This window comes from Triturus cristatus, chromosome 1_2, assembly GCF_964204655.1.
Source record: "Triturus cristatus chromosome 1_2, aTriCri1.1, whole genome shotgun sequence".
In the NCBI taxonomy this organism is placed as follows: Eukaryota; Metazoa; Chordata; class Amphibia; order Caudata; family Salamandridae; genus Triturus; species Triturus cristatus.
In genome coordinates this window covers 974666429-974684658 of record NC_140580.1, presented here as the reverse complement: position 1 = coordinate 974684658, position 18230 = coordinate 974666429, and the positions used below count along the sequence as shown (strand labels likewise).

The 18230-nt window shown below is 49.4% G+C and overlaps 1 protein-coding gene across 2 annotated transcripts in view; it reads right to left on the bottom strand.

Moving 5' to 3' along the window:
- PNPLA7 (patatin like domain 7, lysophospholipase) overlaps nt 1-18230 on the bottom strand; it is a 1876659-nt gene that overhangs the window by 212911 nt on the left and 1645518 nt on the right. For both annotated transcript variants that reach the window (XM_085610534.1, XM_085610541.1), the window contains exon 31: nt 16250-16398. In XM_085610534.1, coding sequence (XP_085466660.1) covers nt 16250-16398 — 149 coding nt within the window. The remainder of the gene's footprint in view (nt 1-16249; nt 16399-18230) is intronic.

The window sequence follows — 18230 nt, the reverse complement described above, 5'->3', positions numbered from 1 at the left end:
TAACTACAGATTACGGCTAATCCACTTCAAATTCTTACATCGCATATACCAGACCCCCGTACAAATACACGAAATGGGTTTGTCCACAGACTTCCACTGCCCATGCTGCCACTCCCCTTCAGCAGATTTTATCCATCTTGCCTGGCAGTGCCCCACTATTGCTCCTTACTGGGCGAAGGCCTTCTGTGTCATAGGGAAAGTCACAAATGCACAGATGTCCCCGTCCCCACTGATTGAGCTGTTGAGCTACATTGCAGATGTGGCCAGCAGCTCCCGCAGACTCACTGCTCTAATGCTCCTCCTCGCTAAACGCAGGACAGCTATGTGTTGGGGAAGCACGCAGTCACCACAAATCTGAGACTGGATCAAAGACATTACTTATTGCCATGAACAATTATCCTACTATTGGGACCTACTTCCCAGAGGTCTCGCTCCCGGGACATCTGGATGCCTTTTATCAGTTACCTTCGCCAAATAGAGCCTTTCGCTTGATCTTAGAGAGCCTTGCCGAGAGGCCTTTAACATATAATACACAGCCCAACACGAATCCAATTGTGATACGTAGATTGTTTTTGTCGCTCTCCCTGGAGGTTCTTTGATGGCAACAATGTATTGTTTTTGTGAGGGGCGATGAGGGGGGTAGGCCGGGGGGGAATGAGGAAGAGGACACGAGAGAATCTCATATGTTCCTGGTGATGCTGCCTTTTATGATATCAAGTTTCAGCTGTGTGTCTGTTGTAAACGCCCTGCAATTCAGGCTATCCTGCATCTAATGTGTGTATAATTGCCAACAAGTTATAAATAATTAAATAAAAAATATGATGAAGCTCTCTGTCCTTTTTTGGCCCTAGGAAATAGCAGGAGTACCACCTAGTTCCGATCTCCGATGCAGGGACCCTATGGTTACGGTCTCCAAAAGACCCTGAAATCCCTGTTGAAAAATGGATAAATATTCTGCTGAAAACTGCTCTGATGTAGGTGGCATGGTGGAAAGGAACAGCAGGGTATAGCCCCATTGGACTCTGTAAGACCCACCTATCGGATATTATGGCTTGCAACCCGTGGAGAAATTGAGTGATCCTACCTCTCATAGGGTGGTCAGCTAAGGATAAACTAAAGCTGCTTGGAGGTTACTGCCAGAGAGGCTGAGGACTGGGAAGTTCATTGCCCCTGCTGGCTTGGATGCTGTCAGCCAGGTCTTCTACCTCAAATAGACAGGGGTGTCTGCGGTTTGGGAGGTGAGGCTTGATGGTGCCTGAAGGCGAAGCCTCCAGCAGTGCCTTGAAAGGGACTAAATTACTGTGGATATCGCCTTGCAGATGTGGAGAGACGCAGGTAGCACACTGTAGCTCTACTCTCTTTAAAGCACTCAAAGGCAGAGTTGGCCTTCTCACCAAATCAGCAAGACCAGTCAAAGGGTAGATCTATGAGTGACGCAAGAACATCACCTGAGAAGCCTATGGACCTTATCCATGTGTGCTGCTGGCGAGATTTTGACAACAGACTCCCATAATGCATGAGAGTGCCTTCCCAGCAAGCAACTGGTGTTGCTTGACCTGAGGGAAAGGCTAGAGTAAGAAAACATCCTCTTCCCAAAGGCCAGTGATGTTGTGGGAAAATAATTGGGGTTATCTGGAGGCCTGCACTACCGAGTTTTCTAGAGTAAGGCACTGCCTTAGAAAGGCAGGGTCACGAGGAGTGAGTCTGCAGTGATGTGCCACTTTCTCTGTTAACTGGTGTACAAGAGCAAGGTTTGGTCCAAGTGCCAATGAGAGCGTCAGTCAGGTCTTTGTCAAATAGCAGCAGAGATTCAGATGAGGATTGTTCAGGTTGCAATACTTATGTGAGGACATTAGTTTTTACCTCAACTGAAGGCAAATGCAGATCCAAGACTTCAGCCATCATGCTGAAGGAAGCCAGCTTTTCCAACAAAGGACATAGAAGGATGAGATCGGCCCCATGTCAGGGGAAGTGTCCAGTCCACTGGCCTCTTGTATGCCCATATAAAAATGGTTATTGTCATATTGTGGGGAATATTTGTTCCCACCATCATCATCAAAAGCTGGTTGGCTCTGGTCAGAGTCCAATTCAAATAGATGTTGGAGCAATGAAGGATGGCTCTTAGTTAAAGGCACTGTCTTATCAGAGTCAGAATGTATGGGGAGCGGCCATGTAGGAACTGAAGCACAAGTTACTTACATTCGGTAATGATATATCTGTAAGAAACATTAGTAGTGATACATTCCTTACATTAGAATTACCCCCAGGCGTCAGACTGGATCCGGAAAGTACCCCTGCGCGTCGGTAGCGTCTGCTGCTGCTGCTGGAGAGTCGTTACAACAGCACCGGCACCCCCGTTCGATTGGATTCACTCCTACATCTAACACTTCCCCTTCGGAACCGAAAAGCGGTTTCCCTTTGACGGGTCTGTAGGAGAGTAGGGTCTGCTTTCTATGTTCACCCCCACTTTTTGCTTTTGCTTTACTGGTTTTCGACTTAGATGTGGCTGTGGGCCTGCTAATCAGACCCACAGCCCTGCTGTTCTCTCTCTAAATTGATACTATGTACTTTAGGTGCATAACCCATTTGGATAGGATCACCTTATTGGCCCCTGTACAGTGTACCTTAGGTACCCAGGGCATAGGTGTACCCTAGGCCTACCAGAGGCTGCAGCATGTATTATGCCACCCCGGGCCTGGCCTTCCATTATGACACAACTGGCTGATCACTCAGCTGGGGCAAGGTCGTGTAATCACTCCTTGCTTAGGTGTAGTATTCCTATCCTATCTTACATATAGACACATGTGTACCTATCAGGCATTAACAATCCTGGAGGCAGAGTGCTTGGTAACATGTGAGATGGTGCTCTAGCATCAGCTGAGCCTGTCTGCAGCTTTCGGAACCATGTCCTTATAGCTGTTCTATGATATAGCCTACCATATACTCTTAAAGTGCCTTATAATCTTAAACGGTTATGGTAACTATGGTTTGGCTTTATCAAAACATGTCGTGTAAGGTGTCTAACACTTTGGAATAATACCCCCATCCCATTTCTGGGGATGAGGATATTATCCCTCCCTTCTAGAGGGAGAAGACATGTTGTAACCTACTTACCCGGTTAAAGTTAACCAGAACCCCAGCATCACAAAATGGATGCTGCTACCACGACACAAGTCTGACCTCCTGCTGCTGGGAGTGATCCCGGTAAGGGAGGCTTGGACAATAGGTTTCCTGCCTTGGGAGGCGCGAGCACCACCCCAGACAGGCCTTAGTGTATTGGGGCAGGGAGGGATGAATGAAACGAGACACTGCCTGGGGCACACAAGGTGCTCCATGCATAGTCCAGTTCAAACCGGTGCTGGGGCACTCCAGCCCCAGTCCTGGCGCGAAACTGGACAAAGGGAAGGGGGTGTAATCACCCCCCTCCCAGGTCCCACCCATAAGACGTGACCTAGCAGGCAACCCAGCCCCCCAGATTAGTATAAGAGTGGTAGCTGGGCCCCAGGAGATTAGATTATCCTGAACCTGCAACTTGAACAGAAACTCTGGACCTTCGACATTCGACGAAAGAAGACTGAAGAATCTCCCTTGTGGCCAAGGAGTGGCTACCCTGTGCAAACAGGCACCATCAAGAGACTACCCTTTGCTTTGCTGAAGTTCTACGAGGGACCGACTGCAGAGCCCGACCAGAGACTTGACTTCCAGACTTCTCCGACCCTGATCCACATCCACAGCCGAGCTGAGATCTGTGGAGGCGACGAGAGACGTGGGACCGGCTACCTGGGAAAAGTGGCGAGTATCTTCCAGCGCAGCTTCTGAGGCACACTCGAAGTTGTGCACCGGGGATTGAGAAGCCGCAACCCCAAGCACCATCTGCACCGAAGATCAGCCCCCCACACTCCACGAGTCCTGCGTGGGGCCCTTCTGCATTTTCCTGCTTGCCGCGTCTGTCCGGTTGCTTTCCCGTTGGCTAGCGGCCTCTGTGACGACACACCTTGAAATCTTCACTGCTGGTTTGGCTCCTCCAGACTGGCTCCCGCTTCTTTGCAAAAGAGAAGCACCCCAGACCTTCCTGGTCTGCACCAGAAGCAAGTCCTCCGTTCTTCGTGGGTTCCGCTTGCCAAGGCTTGGTGAGTCTTAGTTCGACTTCGACGCCGCCGACAGCAAGAACCTTCGTGGGACAGCTCGCCTCCTGGTCCTGGTCGTCCTCGAAGTCTCCTGGTACCCGTGGCTGCAGCGACAAGCTTCACCCTTCACCTGCAATCTTCACGACATCGCCTGGTTCCTTCCTGGTTCCACGTTGTCACTGGCTAGTGACCTTGACTCTGTCCCTTCTGCTTGCAGGTATCCTCTCTTCTTGATCCCAGCCTTGGGATCCACCGGACACTCTTCACTGACTGCCTGTCAGCAACTTTCCTTCAGGCATCCATAGAAGTCCACGACGAAACCCGACGCAAGTTCACACCTATGCACCCGCAGCCCGTGGGCTAGGTAACTTGGGTACTTCGGTGGTCACAAGGGTAGTGACTATCCTAGGGTCTAGTTTCCGAGTCTCGACTCTCTAGCTGCTTCAGAAGTGTCCTTAAACTGTTAATTTCTAACTGCTAGTAATTCTATCGACTTTTACGCATTACGCGTGAGTGTTTCCACTCTGCACCTGAATCCCGTGGGCCTCCCACTTCCTAACTGTTGCTAGTGTAGTGTAGCCCCAGCGATTCCCTAGGCCTAGGCCTATCCTATTTCCGTGACAGTGGTCCATATACCACTTCTTTAGTATATGGTTTGCGTGGCCCCTAGGGTCTAACTGTATTACTTACCTGTGTGACTTAATGTATGCATAAATAAGACTGTGTTGTACTTACCTCTAATCTCATAAAGAGTGCTGAGGGTTTGACTAGAATAAATACACTTTATTTTATATATATATCTGTTGTGGTGTCCTTTCATTTGGTATTCAAGGGATTATATATGGTATCGCAGCTGGCTTCACATGCCATTCAGAGTTTAGCCTAAGACTGCTCTGCACTAGGATAGCTGGTCTAGAAGGTTGACTTTACAACCAATCACCATAAGGGTTGTTTGGACTGATATAAGGTGTACACTAGAACTAATGACATCATACATCAGGCCAACTTCTCACAGGGTCCATTCACGAGATTGCCCCAAATAGATCCAAGATTGACACTCGGTTTTTCTCATACACGCAGTTCGGTGTGTATACCCAGCTACCTACCGCAAGCACCTTGCTGCGGTGCTTTGAAGAAGGATCTTTTGCCCGCCCTCTTCCAGATGGTTTTCTTCCCCAACCGGTATCCACCCCTCACACACATCCAGGTGTGTGCTACCAGGACATCCTTTCTGGAGTCCATATTTGCCTGATTATTTCCCTACCGACTTAGACACAGGACCGTGTCTACCCCTGCACCGCTTTAAACCAACAACCCGGTCCTGAAGATGATCCTGATTTAGAGGATCGAAATATCGTCGACCACTCAGCGCAAAATCACAGCGCATTATTCGTTATGGTTCCATCAAACAATTTCAAAATGTATTGAAAACATCTTCTGAACCATTTTTCACTGTATATATTATCCCACTTTGCGCCGTTTTCCGCTGAACACACATTGTTACTTGCGTCGCCACTTGTCTTGTCACTTACACAATCTAGCACCAAGTTCAATGTTGGGTTGTTTTCAATGCAATTCTTTGCCTACAGTGCTGCTACAACTGTACTTGATTATGTTTTGAAAATATACGATGCCCAGTGCACCTTCCAAAAACATTTCACCAAGAGTCTTCCCTTTTTTCCGTGCTGCAATGTTTTTGACATGCATATTCTAACTGTCTCTCATATTTATACCAGTTGAGATATTGTTGTTAATTCTCTCGTACCTACCCATTTCTCAACGTGGTTTATGGGTCATACTCCTGTCGTATCTTACAAGGCATGGAAGGACAGCACCCCCAGTCGTGCCCTGTGGGCCCGTAGGCGCACCGGTGGGGCCAGTCGGCCCAAAGAGTCGGGCCATGGCAGCAAGAAACTCTTGCACCTGAGCAGGCGTCGCCGACAGACCCGGAAAGGGTGGGTAGGCCGGCGGCGACGTCGCAGGCTCCGCCAGAGCCGCGGGGGTAGCACCAGCCACACTCTCAGCCGCGACAGGAAGTCGAGGAGCGACGACGCTTCTTTGACTTCTTTTTGGAATGGTTTGACTTACCTGACCCCGAGTGCGAAGACTTAGATCCAGAGGAACGATGGTGACGGTCCTGCGACCGGTCCCTCTACCTCCCACGAGACCAGGACCTTGAGTGGCGCGGAGCCGACTGCCGGACTTTCAGCAACTTTCGGGACCACTCCAGCAAAGTCTTCGGCGCCATGGCGTGACAGTCGGGGCACGACTTAGAGTCATGGTCACGCCCCAGGCAGTAGAGACACACGTGGTGTGGGTCCGTCACCAACATCACGCGGTGACAGTCCCCACAGGTCTTAATGTCGGGGATCCCTACGACACCAGGAGTCGATCGACTCGAAGAAAATGAGACAAAAGGCCTCGAAAAAACTCAGTCAAAAAGTGACTGGGGGTACTTGCTTTTCCCAGATCTGCACTTGCTGGCGCGGAAAAATAAATAACTGACATCAGCGCGTGTGGGCACGTCTAGCTCCAGCGACGTCATATCGGCGCCAACAACGCATGCGGAGCCGCACGACGACGCCTACCGACGCGCAGGGGTACTGCTGATGAAAAACTTTCCGGATCCAGTCTGACGCTTAGGGATATTCTAAGGTAAGGAATATGGGACATATGTATCAAGCCCTTTTCCCGTTTGCAAACGTGACGATTCTCAGAATCGGCCCGTTTGCGAACGGGAAAAGGTCTTTTGGGATGTATCATCCCAAAAGGGAATCACAAATTAGAGAATCGCGAAATTTGTGATTCCCTATTTTGCGATTGCATTTAAGGAATCGCAAATTGCGATTCCTTAAATGCAATGTATGAAGCACAGAAAAAGTGCAATTTGGAATCGCAAATTACCACCAACTTCAAGTTCGTGGTCATTTGTGATTTCTTTGAAAAATGCACTTTTTGGCATTTTTCAAAGTGCCATGTGACGCACAGACATGCTCTTAGGGTATGTATGTGCGCCACATGTGCACACACACATATTTCAGGGGTGCAACAGGGTTTCCTTTTGATACCCTGGCACCCTTAAAATTGCATTCTCATTTTGCGATTCTCAAATTGCGAATCGCAAATTGAGAATGTCTTCCTGTTCATTCCTATGGGCCTCCTAGCCCATAGGAATGAATGGGAAGGTATTCCTTAATTGCGATTAGCAATTTGCTAATCGCAATTAAGGAATGCCAAGGAATTGCAAAACATTTGCGATTTATTTGTTACATCCCGTTTGCGATTCTCAAATAGCGATTCCCTAAAAATCGCTATTTGAGAATTGCAAATACGGTATTTGATACATATGCCCCTCGATCACTAACTAATGTCTCTTACATACATATCGTTACACAAGTAAGTAACTTGTGCATCAAGAGTTTATCCTCCAATGCTTTGAGAACGTTTACGCCTTCCTTTATGATGATCAAGGAAGGGAAGACCGAGGGGTTATCAAGCGACTTCTTACTGAGGCCGATCTACCACAACTGGCTCCTGACCTAAGGGAGATGTTAAATTCACCTCTCATTGAGGGGAAATTCGTTGGGCCATTAGGAATTGGGTACATGGAAGGCCCAGTGGAGTGATGGGTTCCCCACGTAATTTTACCAAGTATATATGGATCTGCTGGCCAGCCCACTACTGTATATGCTTAACAAAGCAAATACGGTGGGGACACTTTCCACTACACTACTTGATAGGTGGCGAATAGATCTAACCAAGGTTCTCCCCACTGCCGAAAGAGACCTTGTGCCACATTCGAGTGAAGATACCATTCGTTATCTATCAAGCACCGGCGGCTGAGTTCGTCCGCCCTGGCGTTCAAAGAACCTGCCAGGTGTTGAACCGTCAAGGAGATACCTTGACGTTCCAGCCATGTCCAGAGGCACAGAGCCTCCGGACATAGGGTCCACGACCCCACCCCGCCTTGTTTGTTGCAATACCACATGGCATTGGCGTTGTCTGTGAACACCTACACTACCCTCCCCTTGACAGAGGGAAGGAATGCTTTCAGTGCAAGTAGGATCGCCCTGTGCTCCAAAAGATTGATATGGAGCTTGGACTCCGCCGGAGACCAGAGGCCTCTGATCTCTGCCTATCCCATGTGGCCGCCCCATCCCAGGAGGGACGCATCCGTCACCACTGTGTGCTCCGGTTGGGGAAGGGAGAGGTATCTGCCGCTAACCCAATGCTGGTCCGTGAGCCACCACTGCAAGTCTTGTGCAGTGCCCTCCGAGATTTGGACTTAGTCAGACAGGTTCCCCTGATGCTGCGCCCACTGGAACTTCAGGTCCCACTGCAGAGCCCGCATATGCCATCTGGCATGGTTGGTTAGCAGGATGCAGGAGGCCATGAGTCCCAGCAGCCTCAAGGTCGTTCTGGCGGAAACCCAGGACAAGGGCTAAAAGATCAGAATCATGTCCTGGACTCGCTGTTCGGGAGGATAAACCCGAAACTGCGCCGTGTCCAGAACCGCTCCGATGAAGAGGAGCTTCTGAGAGGGAATCAGGTACGACTTCGGCACGTTGATGAAGAACCCCAGCAAATGCAGGGGTCCGGCCGTAGTCTGGAGGTGGGAGACGACTGCCTGGGGCGAGCCCACCTTCAACAGCCAGTCAGATTGAGACCCCTGATCTGCACAGATGAGCTGCGACCACCGCCATCACTTTCGTGAACACCCGAGGGACGCTGGTAAGGCCGAAAGGGAGCACGGCGAACTGAAAGTGCTCGTGGCCTACTGTGAACCGCAGGTAACACCGGTGGGCCGGCAGGATGGGGATATGAAAATAAGCATCCTGCAAGTCCAAAGCTACCATCCAGTCTTGCGGGTCTAGGGCAGACAAGACCCGAGCAATCGTGAGCATCTTGAACTTCTCCTTCAGGAGGAAGCGATTGATGTTCCAGAGGTCTAAGATAGGAGGCAGGCCCTTGTCTTTCTTTGGAACCAGGAAGTAGTGGGAGTAACAACCACGACCTACTTCTGGCGTCAGAATGTGCTCGATGGCCCCCTTGGCCAAGAGGGCCGCAACTTCCTGCTGGAGAAGCGCCAAGTGATCCCCAGATATGCAGTGATACTGAGGCGACATGGCTGGAGGGGAAGTCTTGAAAGGGAGGGAGTAGCCGCTTCGGACTATCTGCAGAACCCACCTGTCTGAAGTGATGGTGCGCCAGTGGGGGAGGTGAAGGCGAATCCTGACTAGGAAGATTTTGAGGCAGTGGTATCAGGGGCGGTGGTGGACTGACCCGTCCGTTGGCCCCGTGCCCTACTTCGACGGGCCCCCCGACCGCGGCTGTGCTGAGACTGTGGCTGCGCAGGCCGGCGGCTCTGAAAGGAACGCGTTTGGGCGCCTCATCCCTGACCTCGAAAGGAGCGAAAGGCAGACCCCAAGGGAGCGCGCTTGGAGGCAAGACCCAAGGACTGGGCTGTAGCCCGGGAGTCTTTAAAGCGTTCCAAAGTGCTATCCGCTTTGTCACCAAAGAGGCGCATGCCATCACAGGGCCTGTCCAACAAAGTGTTCTGGACATCCCCGGAGAAGCCAGTTGTCCTGAGCCAGGTGTAACGGCGTAGCGCCACTGTTGTGGAAATTGCCCTGCCGAGGGAGTTGGCTGTGTCAAGGCCACAACGGATAGTGAATTTTGCAGCATCTCTCCCCTCGGTAATGGCTTGGGAGAGCACCGCTCGAGCTTCCACGGGACACTGAGGCAGCACCTGTGCTACAGTGTCTCACACAGAGTGGGAATAGCGGCCCAACAGGCATGTAGTATTCACTGCTCGCAATCCGGAACTGGGAGAGGTGAAAATCTAGTTCCCAAACTGCTCAAGTTTTTTAGATTCTTTGTCCGGAGGTGCGGAAGGGAATGCACTTCGAGAGGCAGAGGCCTGGACAACCAGACTCTCAGGCATTGGGTGTTGCGTGAAAAAACTGAGGTCGCCCGGGGCCGGGCGATGGCGTCGTGCCACACTCCTATCCACAGGAACCCCTGTGTTAGGCTTGGTCCAGGTGCTTAACAAAATATCTGTAAGAGTGTCATTACAGGGCAGTAACACCTCAGTCAGGAGATTGGCCCTGATAGGCACGGAAGGGAGCTCAAGTTTAAGAGCCTCAGCCGCCCTACGCAACACCACAGAAAAAGTCCCAACCTCCTCCATAGCTACGGAAGAAGGGGAAAGTGTACCAGGGTGCGGAGAGAACTCCAGATCGCCTGGACCTTCCATGTCACCCTCCCACTCCAGTTCATCCTCACATTGAGCTGCGATAGGGTCCTCAGACCCCTCCCAGTACTCCCCTTCGTCCACCGGCTGTTTAGGATGCCGGTAAGGAGGATGGGCCCGGGGAAAGGGAATAAACTCCCCACCTGGAATAGAAATTGGAGGATAATAGAGCAAACCAGGCTCGACGTAGTCCGACCCTGTAGGCAACGGCGTCAAACCCGGTGCCGGAGGCGGCGCCAGCGGCGCCGCAGGGTTTCTTGCTCGCGTAGCCGGGGCCAAAGGCGGCGGCACGGGGTAGGTCCACGGGGTCCGAAGGCACGCCGGAGGGCCCAGATGTGGCAATTAAACGGCCCCTGGCCGACAGCAATACCTGTATTTCTTCCGGAGTCGCGCATGGCCCCGGGAAAGGCGGGTAGGCCGCAGACAACAACGGAGGCTCCACTGGAGCCGTGGGGGAGTGACCCCCCCCGCTCCCTCCACCGCGTCCTGCGACCGGTGAAGGGAAGACGAAGAGAGACATCGCTTCTTCGACTTCTTATGGCACCTTGACTTACCTGTCCTTGATTCCGACGAACGGTGGTGTCGGCCCCGTGACCTGTCCCTCGACCTCCCACGGGAGCGGGACCTCTAGCGTCGCGGAACTGATTGCCAGGCCTCCAACAACTTTCGAGAACTCTCCCGCAAAGCTTTCGGCGCCATGGCCCGACAATCGGGGCACGTCTCGGGGCATGGGCGTGCCCCAAGCAGAAGAGACACACGTCATGCGGGTCCGCCACCGACATGTTCCCAACGACAGTCCCTTTCAGGACTTAAACCCGGGCATCTCCACTGCACCAGAAGCCGAGTACTCGACAAGCAAGAGAAACAAGTCTCAGAAATAAAGTTCAAATATTAACTTGGAGTACCGCTCTCTCTCGGATCTGCGCTTGCTGACGCGGAAAAAGAAAGAACTGACGTCAGCGCGCGTGGGCGAGTCTAAGTAGCTCCGATGATGTCATCTTGGCGAATACGACGCCAGTGACGTACGCGGAGCCGCACGACGACGCCTACCAACGTGCAGGGGTACTGCTGACTAAAAACTTTCTGGGTCCAGTCTGACGCCTGGGTATATTCTAAGGTAAGGAATCTATCACTAACAAGTCTCTTTCAGATCTGAGATTACCTGCCCCCTCCCGATTACATATATCTGCAACTGCTCTATTCCCTTTTTCTTGATTAACCAACGATACAAGTAGTCTTCCAGGCTTATCCCCCTGTTCATGCTGCAATTCATAATGAGTTTTATAGTAATGCTTGCTTAGGCATTCTCTAATGTCCGAGGTGTTTTAGTTCCTACTTTTGTTTATCTCGGTCTGCATTCCTTTTCACAATCTGTTGATCCATTGAATGTTTGCATTCCTCATATGTCTCTATTGTGTCCATCAATGATTTTCTGACTCCATACGTTAAACCTATGCACCCTCCCATAGAGTAACCTTAAACACTTCCCACAATACCCCTGCTGATGTTAAAGAACCTTTATTGCCCTGAAAATAATCCTGTATCCCAGGCCTGACTGTTTCCATGTATGGGGCATCCTACAGTGTCGCCATCAGTAATCTCCAGTGAGATCCAAGGAGGCAAACTTCTCACCTGCAAATTCTATCAAAAATGGTGCATGATCTGACATGATGCAATCCAAATATTGAGCATAGCTTATGTCTGCCACGTGGTCCCAGTGCACGAGTGCAACATAGATGCAACCGAATGTGTTGTGGGGTGTAGAAAAAGTACCCCCTCCAGTTCCTGTGTTTAGAGCATCATCCCTCAGTCAAGTCAAGAGTCCACATAGCTTTGTGTAGAACTAAGGATAGTCTGCTAGGTGGTATCGGAGAGAGTCATAATGTTTCTAAATGTAAAAAAAGTCGGGGGGAATCTATGTTGGGAGGATAAGTGTTTAATTGCAATAGGGACTCCCCACTGACTTCCCCTACAAATTCCACATACTTCCCGTTGGGATCAATGAGGGTTCTTAAAGTTCTAAAGGGGACCAAGGCTCCCATCTATATCAGGGATTGTTAATGCCTTTTACATTTCACAATAGTACCTTTAACCCTAACCTGGAGTATGCCACATTATGTTCAGGTGCATGGTGGTTTGTGGTGTGTTACCTCCTGTGTACTGTGGTAGTGAGCACCCAATCCACTGTGTTCCCAACATAGCCCCCCCCTCCCGTGTAGCCCTCCTCAACTCGGCCTGCGCACTCTCGAACAACCCCTCTCAACTGCAAATTCCCCAGATGTGGGTGATTTGCCCCAATTCCCCGTGGGGGCCTCTGGGGAGAATTACTACCATTTGTCTCTCAACCTCTGATGCCTCTTTTTTTATTATAACCATCTTGTGCCATCCATATTATGGTGAGGTATATGTGTGTCTGCCCCTTTGGTCAGGTCCGAGCAAATTTGCAATTAAGATCTTAACCACCCACCCACCCTATCAACACAACCCCAAAGATGCATAAACTACTGAGGTAATTCACTCGTTTGATGTATTGCATTTCTTCCTCAGGTCTTTCAAAAAAAATGTTGTTGAGTGGTCCTCCATCATCTTTTCGTAAGATGGTGGTATCGAGGGAGGGGGACGTCTCAAAGGGCCACCAGTAGGGCAGGTGATGGCAGATCCTGCCTGGCACTGCGTGCCCATGGTGGTGTTAAGAGGGAAAACTATAAGGGTTTGGAGGCTGCAGCCGCCGGGGGGGTAGTGGACTTGCCCAACCGACGGGGTCCGTGGATACCACCGTCCTCGGCCAAGCAGAGGCTGGAAAGCTTGCGCGCCACGGTGGCTGAGCAGGTGTACACATGGCTGGAAGCCCTTTCCGTGGTGCGAAAGGCAGATTGGGGGTGATGAGGGGCAATGGAAAAGCGCAAGGACCTGACCATAGCCCTGGTGCTCCAGTGCTGAATCTGCATTATCTCCAGGAGCCATCAAAGGGCATGTCAATAAGTAATGTTTGGACATCCCCAGAGAAGCCAGTAGTCTTCAACCAGGTGTGGCGCCGTAAGGCCACCGTCGATGAAACCGACATGCCCAGTGAGTTGGTAGTGTCCAATCCACATCTAATGGTGAATGTAGCTACATCCCTCCTGTCTGCAACAGCCTGGGAGAGCACGGCCGGGGCCTCCACCGCAAACGTTGGCAGCACCTGCGCAACCATATCCCGCAGAGTGCAGGAATAGCGGCCCAAAAGGCATGTGGTGTTCAAGGACCGCAATGCCAGGCTGGTGGAACAAAACATTTTTCCCCAAGTTGTCCAACCTCTTCGATTACCCATCCAGTAGTTCTATTGGGAATGCACCGGGATTTATATGGGAGGTAGAGGCTTGGACCACCAAGTTCTCCAGGGTAGGGTGTTCTGTGAGGAATTTGGGGTCCCTGGAATGGGGCAGGGCAGACAGGCAATTGTCCTGTTCACAAGAGCCCGTGTTGGGCTTTTACCATGCCCCAAGCAGGACATCCATAAGAGCTTTGTTAAATGGCAAAAGCAGTACTGAAGGGGACACTCCGAGTTGAAGCACTTCTGTCAGGACATTAGTCTTGACTGCCACCGAAGGTAAGCTAAGGTACTGGACTTTGGCCACCCTCCTCACCATCATTTCAAATTAAGCTCCCTTCTCCGTAGCCACGCTAAGGGAAGAAAGCATGTCAGTATCTGGAGAAGTATCCAGTCCGCTGGCATCCGCAAAATCCTCACAACAGTCTATGTTGGTATCAAAGGGCTGGTATTCTTTAGGCTCCAACGATGCCTCCCATTCTTCCCCGAGTCCTAACTCATAAGAATAGAGCTCAGGCTCCAGCCCGGAAGGTATGGCTTAGGCTGGCATTGGGGTCGGTGATGGATGATGTCTCTACAGCTCCGTGTCGGAGTCAGGAATCAGAATGGGGACGGCGCAGAGAGCGTCGGCTTTGGCGCTGGAGACGGTTGAGATGGAATGACCGGCACTGACCCGGATCCATCCATGAATCCCTGGGGCCCGAGTGGTGACCGTCCAGAGCTGCCAGCGTGGATCCAGTATGGGCACCTCCAGAACCCATGGGCCCTAAGATGCACCAGAGGGAACGGAACGCCAAAATATGAGGTGCACGGCCTCACAGAAGTCTTGTAATTGGGCAGGGGTCGCTCCGCCTCCCGGAAACTCGGGGAGGTGCGAAGACAGCCCTGGCACTTGCTCAACCGTGGAGCTAGGCCTCAAGTGTTGACGCTCTCCCATCTCGTCGGCCGGTGAAGTTGAAGAATGCTTCAACTACTTTTTGTGATGTGACTTAACCGAATGGCCCGACGACTGGAGTGTGACAAAGCTCTCGAACTCCACAACCGCTCCTGGGACCTTCCTCTTGACCGGGATCTGGATCGTTGCGGTATTGAATTTTGAGCCGCCAGGATCGCTACCTCAAAGCCTTCGGGTTCAGGGCATGGCAATCGGAGCAAGCCCTCGGATCATGGTCGCGCTTGAGGCACCAAAGGCATACAAGGTGCGGCGGGTTTCATCATCGACATCTATCGGTGACAGGCGCTGCAGGGCTTCAAGCCAGCCTTTTTGAATGAAATTCCTTCAATACCAGGAGGAAACTTCAAAAAGACTGACAAAACGTTGAAAAAAGTTAGTCAAAAACACATACTAAAAGAAAAGAACTGTCGTCAGCGTGATGGGGTGATGCCTGTATAGGCACTGCGCGCGTAAAGTTCGGTGTGGAGAACGCCACAAACTGGCACGCGGGCGTACTGCTAGCAATAAAAAAAATCAGGATCCAGTCTGACGCCCGGGGATAATTCTAAGGTAAGGAATCTGATGCTAGACGTTTCTATCACATACTAGGATTAGAAGCTACCCCGTTGTGTTATGATAAATGTGAAGTTAAGACATCAGGCTGGTCAGAATTTTGCAGATCATCAAACTATGCTTGTACCACAGGTCTCAAGTGAACAAATACCTGCTGGCCTACACCATGTGACAAGTTGGCAAAGAGTTACAATTTCTTTCAAAATTCATTTACTATCAGTGAAAGTACAGAAAAACTGAAATGAAAAAAGCAAGCTTTCTTCTCTTTCTCCTCCACTCTCTAGAACAACTTCCCCATCCCCATTTGAGAATGTCGTCCTGATTCAAAACATTTAAATCTAATTTCAAACTGCTTCTTTTCTTAGTTTTCACAATTCCTAGTGCCGTCATTCCCTCTGTTATTCTAACTTGTGATGTATTCTTCTCAGGGATTCGTTTTTTATATTGGCTGTTCTCTGTCAAATAAATCATGGACTTTGCTTAAGTGACTATGGGCCTGATTTAGATCTTGGTGGATAGGTTAATCCGTCACAACGGTGACAGATATCCTGTCCGCCGAAATATAAATCCCATAATATATAACGGAATCTATATATTGGCAGACGGGATATCCGCAACCGGTGTGATGGAGTAACCCATCTGCCAAGATCCATATGTTTTGATAAAGCTGTATCATCCTGTATTGCTTAAATATTTTTATGACAATCGAATAATTGAAATATAAAACATTTATTTGTAAAATTCAGAGAAATTCCTGATGATAATGTTCTACTCTGAGCAGGTACTTGGCGTAAGTCCTGAAGTAAAGGCTCTGTTACTGCACAATATTGTGGTATCCAGAGTCACTCCTGATGAGAGATATAAACTAAGTAGCATAGTCTAGTGTATTGTGCATCGGTAGGAAGGTCTTCTTAATTGCAGTAGCACCTCAAAACTAATATAAACTATGTGGCACAGTCTAGTGTATCATGAAGTGACAGAGAGTTTTTCTCAATTGCTCTGACTACTCACAACTACATTACCACCAAGTTCAGGATAAAGCAATACCTTACCTTAACTTTTTCTGCCAATGGGTTCCATCTCTTCCAAAGCAGCCACCAGCCGGATAGAGAATCCCCGTAGTTAGTGAGATCACTTTCATCACGGCTGCCAACGTCGATGGCTATCACCACCTTGGCTCCCATGGAACGAGCAACATCAGCTGGTTGGACATTGAAGGAAAATCAATTACAAATATTTCTTGCATGCACAATGAGCCCACAACAGAATATGACTTTTTATTTTGAAGTTTTGGGATGGGGACAAGGTGGCTCAAATAACCTTCATACAGAGTATGCATGTATGTAGTTACGGGGTATCTGCTTGTGCAAACCTAGCTGAAATGTGGCAGAAAGCTGTAGCGGATCAAAGGCAAAGATTCAGTAGACGAGTTAGTTGGGTGGTTCAGAGAGTGAAAGTGGGATGTCCCATGGTGTCAGTGTTCTTCAAAGATGTGCGTCTTCAGCTCTTTTACTAAATGGGAGAGGGCTAGGGGTGTTCCTGAAGGAAATAGTAATGTTATTGCACATCCTTGGCACATACATGGAGAAGCCCTGATGACAGTCGCAATGGCTTGAAAAACCTTATTCTGACAATTAAACTTTAGGTCTGGGCTGCAGGACAAAAAAATTGGTTCTGTAATCATTAAGACGCTGCTTCACCTTATTTACCTTCATCTCTATGTCTTGGGTTTACAGAATTGACCTATTATGTGTGCAAGATTACAGATTAGAACTAGATGAGCTCTGCAGAGAGACAGATGTTCAATGGTAGATTACTGCATCTAAATAAAGTACGATTCATGGATTCTGTTTTGTGTAATTTAATTATTGACTCATTATTCATACTGGGTTTCTCTGATCTGCAAGGACAGCAGGGTAATTACAGACTGGCCAAGCATGGAAGGAACAATCTAACCATAAAAAGCAATTAACATAGATGTAGGTCAATGTTTTCGAAGAAATTAGTTTGATGAGATGTTTTACACCCTGATTATTGAATTAACCAATTCTGCGGGTGCTTGCCATTTTCGGTGGGACTAGTGGTGGCCCCAAATGATCAACAGGAAAAAAATCTAAATTGATTCCTCCAACTGATCCAGATAAAAAAAAAAAGCTCAAACAACACCTAAATGGAGGTATCCAGATCAATTGTGGACTAAATTGAATACCCTTCCACAGAGGATGGTAGTAATCTTCCTCTGCTCCCTCACATATGCCACCAAACCTTTCAGGACACTTAGGGAATTTAGTTGCATAGGATACTGGACATCACACTTCGTTCCTTCACCTTAAGAGCATATAGCCCCTTCGTGTCGCTAACATAGGAGCTGCTTACGTAGTCATCTACAACGCAATCCATGGCATCGTCTGTGTTGTCATCAGCTTGCTTAACAATGGAAAAGGCTTGCAAGGAGCATAAGCTTGCCGACGGCCAGGAGGCCTTTTATTCCACTATTATCAAAGTTGGAGCCATAAGGTTTCGCCCCAAAGTCAAAGCTGTGCTTAACGCTCAAGGGATTATTGCATTAAGAAACCGAGCAGATGAAAGGAAATGACAACAGAAATCCTCGAGATAGCCTTCTCAGAGGCCATCTACATACTTAGGATGTGATTCGGAGGGACAAATTATCTGAATCAACCATGACTTATTTCAGATGAAGAAAATGACCGAAGTTCTGGAAGTGTGGCAGCTTCTCTTTCAGCACCAAGGGTGAGGAGAATCAAGAAGAAAGCCTATGGTGCTGTACTTCTTATTCCACTAATGCCAATCAGCAATAAAGTGGACAGGAGGAGGGAAAATAATTATGTTCCTCTTTCAGTTCAATTTGAAATTGGAACAGGACAGAGCCATGATCTTTTCATTCCGCAGTGCGTGGTGATTCTTTCCCGAGAGCTTGAGGTCAGTTTGTGCAGAGCAGTCCCCAGATCCATGAACAAGGCCTAGAGATCACATTCATTTATCATGGAGGTGGGTAAGCGCATTTTGATTACT